At 45.0% G+C, this 7,719-nt stretch overlaps 1 protein-coding gene across 3 annotated transcripts in view; it reads left to right on the top strand.

Annotated features, from left to right (window-relative positions):
- The first annotated feature begins 2,947 nt into the window (after positions 1-2,947).
- Positions 2,948-7,719, top strand: part of PHACTR2 (phosphatase and actin regulator 2) — a 133,890-nt gene continuing 129,118 nt past the window's right edge. For all 3 annotated transcript variants that reach the window (XM_032101975.1, XM_032101978.1, XM_032101974.1), the window contains exon 1: positions 2,948-3,107. In XM_032101975.1, the coding sequence (XP_031957866.1) occupies positions 2,963-3,107 (145 nt within the window). In that variant the 5' untranslated portion in view covers positions 2,948-2,962. The remainder of the gene's footprint in view (positions 3,108-7,719) is intronic.

The raw sequence follows: 7,719 nt of genomic DNA, 5'->3' as shown, positions 1-7,719 counted from the left end.
GCTCTGCCCCTGGCGGCTCCCAGCCGCCACCGCCGCTCCTGCGCGCCGCCTCCGCCCCGCCCGCCGCCGGGGGGCTCGTCCCCATCAGTGCCGCTCTATCTGGCTGCTCGACCACAAATTGCCTCCTGGATTTTAAGGATTTTAAGAAAATGAAGTAACTGGCTGATGCCTCGGCCGACATCCCACCGTGCTCCTACCCTGGACGCCCCGTCAGCCTCGCCCGGGAGCGGCCTGACGGTGTCTGCTGGATCTACAGCGGGGCCCCGGTCTGAGCCTTGGATCTGCATCCTCTCCGCCTGCTTACGACCACAGGCTCAGCTTCCCTCCCCTTCCCAAGAAGGACAGGATGTAACATCTCTCTGCAGCTCCTTCCAGCCGACTTGAACGTGGAGGTTTCCCAGGTAGAGAGGTGCCCCAAAGCCTGTCAAGGAAACATTTCTTTGATCATTAGAATGGCCTGTGCTGGAGCTGCCTCAGTTCCGTAGAAGACACTTGACGTTTGTGCTGCGGATCACGGGTGGCAGGCACACACTTTAACAGATACATCTTCCAGCAACTTGTTGCCCGAGCTGGTTCTTCTCCAGTCTTTCCTGACGCCAGAATTCTGTATTTTTATTTCAGCCCCCAGCTGCCATGGGACAGTCTTTCCGAAATAATTTGGTTTAGTCAGCAGATACTAACTTTCCATAATCATCACCACAAATGGAAGTTTCTTTGGCAATCTCATCAGAACAGTTGAAAATGAATGAGCAGGCAACTGAACTAATCTCTCTCCAACTGCGAAGGATGTTCTATGGAAACAGAGCTTCAGTTTCCAGAGCCATTAAGCACAGCTGTTACATCTAATTTAAAAAGTATTTCAAGGGCTGTGAAAACAAGATGTACATCATTTTGTAATATTTTCATTTATATACATTGGTTAATATAATAAGTTACAGTCAGATAAAAAACATTGTGATTATCATATTATTCTTTCTGACTGACTGTTCACATTACTCTGATTTACCAAAGCACTTTGATATTACAACAGGAGCCTCTTCATATCTCTTTTACATTCACTGTTGACCTACTTTATGTCTTCTTTTGCCTTCACCTCTTTAGAAGTCACTTTGCTTCTCAAAAGGAATCTTTAGATGCCTTTGACCTTTTGCTATGGTATCCTTTCTAGTTTATCTTTTGATTTCTTCATGTTCTCCTTTTCGATCACACTAAAGGATTGCAGACACTGAGCCGCTCCATAATGTGGGAATTTTGAAGCATACATTTTGTACAGCACGACAAAGTTACAATTGCTCTGTGGCTCAAAATGTTTGGAAGGAAAAATGATTTTAAAAAAGCTCAGGGTCTGACCCAAAGCTTGCTGACCTGCCATAAACTTTGGTGAGGTTTGAAGCAGGGACTGTGTATTTCAATAATGAACTTGATCACATCTCTTAAAAAAGAAAGAAAAGTGGCAAACATTTCAGTAAATAGCAGTGATGAGTACACTTCTGATTAAGGCATAAATAGGTCCAGAAAATGTCACTAGCCCACACACGCCCAGCTACTGAAGTCTGTGGTGGGGAAAAAGGTCCTTGGTGTACAATCACATTTGTAATGATGCAAGCTGCAAAGGGTAAATAATAAAAATAGCACATTGTCAGCTTTTGTGACTAGCACAGGACTGGTGTGTGCAGCTGCAAAAGCTCTCTAAGCATGGGTACAGTGTGCTGTCTGTGTGACCATGGAGCCTCTGGGCCCCGTGAGAGGGACTGTAAGCAAGGAGCTCACGGCCGTGCCCTTGCGAGGAGAAGCCCCTGCCTCTCCCCCTCACAGCACAGTCCCACTGGGAAAGCTCTGCGGCTAGAGAAGGAGCAGGCTGGTCTGTCAGCAGAGGGAAGAAGGAGAGGAAATAATGAAGGCAATTCCCTGGGACAAGCTAGGCAAAAAAGGCCTTTTGACCTGACTAATGGCTGACATGTACTGGATCAATTGCTTGGACAAATGCAGAGGGTGACTGCTGGGAAGATCACAAAACCTCGGTGCCTGGGGAGTGCACGGGGCTCGGCATTGAGACGAAGGCACTTGCCTGTTTTTGGAAGCAGAAACCAGAAACTGAATTTTGCATGGACAAATTTCAGACTTGACAGATTTTGATTCAGACCTGGAGAACCATAGTTGTTCAAATGCAGCCTGAATGCAACTTTCACGTTGGATAGCTAGATAATGCAACTATGGATGCATTAAAAATATAAGGTGCAGTCTTTTCTGGTTTTGTCATTGTGGCTGCACGGCAGTGAGGATTTTATTCAAGGTAGAATGTAGTATGACTTGCCTGAAAGAAGCAGTGTAAACATTAAATTTCCTCTTAAAAATGCATCTTGCTGTGAAAGGGTTTCTGTAAAATACCAGGAAATGAAACCATGCAGGTTGATTTTGCTTCTGCCTAGGTCTGCGTGACTGATCTGAAAGGAAGGAGAGTACCTTCCTGCCAAAGTTAGCTAAGTCTCTTACATGCAACCCAATCCTTAAGAAAGATGGGGAGGGAGGTGATGGGGGGGACATTTGACTCGTCTCCCTCGCGGCTCTTCTCGCAGGGATGCGATGCCTTGTGCAACCTTCCGGCTTTGCGGGGGAGAGGGCACCCTGTTACACAAAACAGAAGTGGTGGTGTGGGTTGCTCGGCTCTTTTTAACTGATTCTCTTTTCTTTTTTTTCTTTTTTCCCCGAGAGATCGCAATGGCGGGAGCATGAAGACACCCCGGGGGATGGCTGCATCCTCGCACCCAACCCCCCATTTTGCTTCGCTCCTGTGCAAATACAAAATTTATGCTCCCAGAAACCCAAAATCGCCGCCGGCGTCCCGGCGGGGCGGTCGGAAGAGAAGGGCGGCTTTTCCTCCGCAAACTTTCCCTGTCCCCTCCCTCGCCGCTTCTCTCCCTCCTCTTCTCTCCTCCCTGCCCTTCTCGGCTCCCCGTCGACGATGGCTGAGAGGCCAGGGAGCAGCGGGACAGCATCGCTGCCCGTCTGGTCCTTGCCCGGTCCCCGCGGCCGCTCCCAAAGCGACATCTCCTCCTTCTCCTCCTCCCGGAGGACCTGCCTGCTGCGGTCCAACGTGGGCGGCTCAGGTAAGGGGGAGGGAGGGAAGGGTCCTTGTGTCGGAGACCTCGGAGCCGAGCTGAATTTGGGAATTCGGGAAAAGACATCCTCCTTGACACCCTGCCCTGCTCTCCCAGACGTGGGACTTGTCTTTTCTCGGTGACCAGTAGTGTGAATTTCTGGGGTACGTGGTGCTTGATCTACTCCTTGATAAGATGTTTGGAGAGTTGCAGGCTTTTTATACCTGTGTTCACATATTTAAATTAATCCTGGTAACATTGTGGCTACGCACCCATTTGGCAAAGCATCTCTGGCTGCAAGGGCAAAAAAGTCCCAGGACGTCAAAACTCCTCATCTTGCTACTTCACACATTACACTTCAACTGCATATCAGAATTTTACCTCATGCCCTTATATCTGCTTCGGGATTTTAATAGGTGAGAAAAACCGATGTGCAAGTCAGAATCCCACCAACTTTCTTCAGGAAGCAATCCCTGCAAGTGCACACAGGATGATTTAGGGGTGGAAGCTGGCCCTTTGGGACAGAGTAGGCTTCCTAAAGAATTTAGAGAAGATTTGCTGTGTAAAAGGAGAGGAAGTGAGGGTCCTAGTTTACTGTGCAGCTACTTGAAAGTGGCCAAAGTTTTACTCAGTCTGTTTCCTGAGGCAGGGCACAAAGGAAAATGAAATTCTGGTCTCCGCAGGGCTGAGCACATTTTGACAATGTGTGCTTGCCCAGTTGCAAATCAGTCCTGCTCTATTGACTAGAAGTCTGTAGGCACATACACCCTGGTGATGCCGGTATTTTGGGTGCACTCACACACTACTGCAGAGGTACCCATGAACCACCGTCAGGGAAGCTCCAGAGTGCACTGAGGGACCTCCTCTGCTGCAGCACAAGACAGTGCAGTGCATGGTTGGGTCTGCAATGGACCACAATGTTCTCTTATGTTTGGTCCTCAGGGAATCTTAAGATGAAGCAGAACATTTGCTTGGGGAAGATCAAGTATACAGCTACGCCTGCCTGATGAGGGGAGAGGGAATGAAAACTTGCTTAGTCACACAGGAGCAAGTAGATTCAGCTTATGGGGCCAGAGGCTGCTAGCAAAAACAACTCCATGCCATTTTCTGTATAATTTTCTGCTCTACTTTTTTTCTGTGACTACTTAAAAGTTATGGTGAAGGTCATTTGGGACAGGGAGGACGGGGGAGGTTCTAGTGCTTCAGAAAGGACTACTTTTAGGGGTAAAGTGTATTTCAGCACTGCCTGGAGAGTGGTGCATGAACAATGCCCTATGACTGGATGTGTACACCCCTGGATCCAGAGGGATCCCTGCAGAGGGATCATCACAGAGGCTGACAAGATTGAGACCATATCAATGTAGACTATGTTGGTTGGTGGCTTAAGTACAAAAACTACTGACAATGAGCTGGGTTCATTATGAGAGACTGGCAAATCCAGTGGAAGTAAAATGAAAGGGTTTTCAAAGATGTGTTGTTACTTGTAGTTTCTTACACATGACATTATAGTATCCCTGTTGCCTGGCTTGATTTTTTATTTTAATTTTGAGGATGTGCTTCCTGCCACTAAGGGACAAGTGTTGCTTTCTTTTTTTTTTTTTTTTGGTCACATTTTCTTTCATTCTATATTTTCTCCCTTGATGCTTCCTGTATCTTTTTTCCAGCTGCTCACTGGACACAACAAAAACACTTACATGTGGCCACATAACAGTTGATTCCCTCTTCAAAAAGGAAAGAATGCATTAAAGATGCAAAGCTGTTTAATTTTTAATATGGTGTTTAGAGAATTGGTTTTATACTGAGGTGCCATTAAAATAACCTGCTTTTTCATTCCCCTACTAACCTGGAGAACAACTGTAATGGGGACAGAAATGTGAAGCACTTAGAGGAACAATATGAGTCATTATTTTTGCTTCTACCTTTTTCTCTAGCCATATCATTTGTTTAAAGTAGGTGACTCATTTACATCAGATGTTACCTGTGCTCCAACTGCTGCATGTATAGAAGAACAATTTGCATTTTAAATAACCTGCAAAATGTTTGCTTTATGCCTGTTCCTGGGCTGAGTCACTTGCAGCTGTTGAAGTCACAATTTGCAGCTTCTGTTGCATATTTATTTTCATTTTCTAGAACCTGGCATGAGTTGTGCTGAGAAGAGGTTGTCTCCTCACACTCCGTCAGTGATTGGTACCCATGTAGAGGATCACAATGTCATTTATTTTACCACCTTCTGATCCACCATTCTCAATGCTGGATCCATTAAAAGGCAATATTTTTAGAGACCCTTCTAGCTAATGGAAATATAATAGCTTTTTTTAAAGCAGCTTTGGCAGTGGTTCATAAAATAAATCTGTTTGTTATTCTAGGTCAGTGCTGTATGTATCTTGATAGTGCAGTGAGGCTGGTCGGGGGGATCCTCATGTTTGTGCTGTCTGTACTTTCTTATCCCCACTCCTTCTTCTTCTGCTATTCTTACACACTGACAGAAGCAACTTCCTGGTATCACTTTACAGCATCTCACTTCATTAGCTGCCATCCAGTGTGTAAGGACAATATATTTTCAGGACTTTCTTCTTAAAGATAACCTTTTGTTTTAGTGCTAGTGGTAGAAGATGACTTAATTTCTCTTTCTGGGCTGTCACCTCACCCACTGTTTTGGCGGGCCTTTTGTAAGCCCCTAGGAGGAATAAGGTGATATTTATCACCAGTATGGGTGGCATGATCTAGAATTTTGGTGTAGACCCCGAAAAAGGGCAATGTTAGGAAAGTTCAAAGCCTCTATGACAGGCATAGCATGTGCATCACTTCAACATTGTGGTATGCCCCAGCTGACAACTGGCTGGTTTGTCAGAGCATCTGAAGGAGATTGGTGAAGAAAAACATACTCTTCTAAAATTTCAGAGCAACACCAGAGCCACTTGCAAAAAGCTGCTTGAGTTACACACCTTTATGCAGTCTTCCATGTTTAGTGACTAGATTTAAACCCACTCTAAAGGTGAATCAAGTAAGTCAAGTTTCTTAATGTGTCCAATACAGATGGGGACTGAACTGCCGTTTCAAAAAAAGACCCTGTTAAATGCCTTCCCAGAACTCATCCAAAATCTAGATTTGGTGGTTGTGGGGCTGAAGGTAGCTCTCAGCATGAGCTGTGGGTCCTGGGGTGCAGGATGGAGGAGATGCTGTTTCATATCAGCCACCTCTGTGCTCCGATGGTGAAGCGGAGGCAGTGGTTCTCTTTGTGAGAACCCTCAGGCACCAACCTCCTCTGCTGCGGTGCCCGCACTTTATCTGCATGTCCGTGTAGACAGTTTTCAGTTCACTCTCTTTTTAGTGTTGTGGGTTTTGCTGTATAGCCTTGCCTTTTGCTCTGAAGGCAGTGAGGTCTGTGGCGAGGTACATCTTGGTGAAAAGGGAACCGTACTGCTCAGACCAGAAGTCAGAAAAACACAGATCTCTCTGCTCTGGGATTAACACTCTTGTATTGTTGCAGTTCCTCTTGAGGTCTTGCTCTTTGGCAAGAAGAAGTTTCAGGTCATTTATTGCATTAGTAAGAAATGCACCTTTCAGGTGGAGAGGTGAGCTCCTCATGCATCTTTCCATTCCTTTCATGGGGTTTTTTGAGTCCTTCTTATGACAGACAAAAGAAACCTACCTAAGAATTCAGACAAGAATTCATTGGTACCTCATAGCCCAGATGCTGGATTGCAGAAGAAAATGAAAGCCTGAGTGCAAATGACAGTCCTGTCTCAAAATTTGCACATCCCAGGATTATTCTGGGTATTTTTGCAAGTTAATTTATTCAAAAATGATCATGAGTGACATCTATGATGCCATCTGCTGCTAACTCCAAAGTAGGGTGGGTGAAAAGACTGCTTAAAATCCCCCAGTTAAATGAAGAACTGGGGAAGCTTTCATGTAGTGATCGGAGCATCAAAGTGGATGATGTTAGAAAAGAAAATTCATTATTTTTGGACTTATTTAAGATTTTCATGGTTAGAGTACCCCACTTTGCAAAGTGAACAAATGTCAGATTGTCTTTTTACTGAACAAACTCTCTGGTTCATGCAAAGGACACATTTTTGACAGCTGAACGTATTTGAGAATCTAGAAAGGGTGAAAATCAGAATATTGACATTGACCTCTAGACACTGATCTGATTATCTGAGGGCGTGGAACCTAGGGGAAAAGGTAAATTTTGGGTGGGTAGGTAGCTGTTAAGGTGTGTCTGTATTTCCCTCTGCACTTGCACTCGTATTTCCCCAAATGGCTACAGATTCCAGTTTCCATATACACCAAGCAAGAGTCCTACCAAGCTCTCTGGGAGTTAGAAAAATGTTGTTTTTCAGTCCTAAGATGGGATTGATGAGGGAGAATATTTGTGCTGTGGGAGAACACCATAAATAAAGCAGCTGATTCTGGTACATTTTATGAAAATATGGGAGTTATGGGAAAACATGGTTCTCCATCGTACTAAGCAGGACTTGTTTACAACATAGGTTGAAGTACAGAATTTTGCAAGAAGCCCAAGGCAGACAATTTGTGGTAGAAATCTATAGTAGAAGTTAAGACAAGTAATAATTTGGTGGGATTTAGAAACTCAGCATGACTGTGTCATTTCCAA

This window comes from Corvus moneduloides, chromosome 3, assembly GCF_009650955.1.
Source record: "Corvus moneduloides isolate bCorMon1 chromosome 3, bCorMon1.pri, whole genome shotgun sequence".
Classification (NCBI taxonomy): domain Eukaryota; kingdom Metazoa; phylum Chordata; class Aves; order Passeriformes; family Corvidae; genus Corvus; species Corvus moneduloides.
This window is presented reverse-complemented; position numbering and strand designations above follow the sequence as displayed.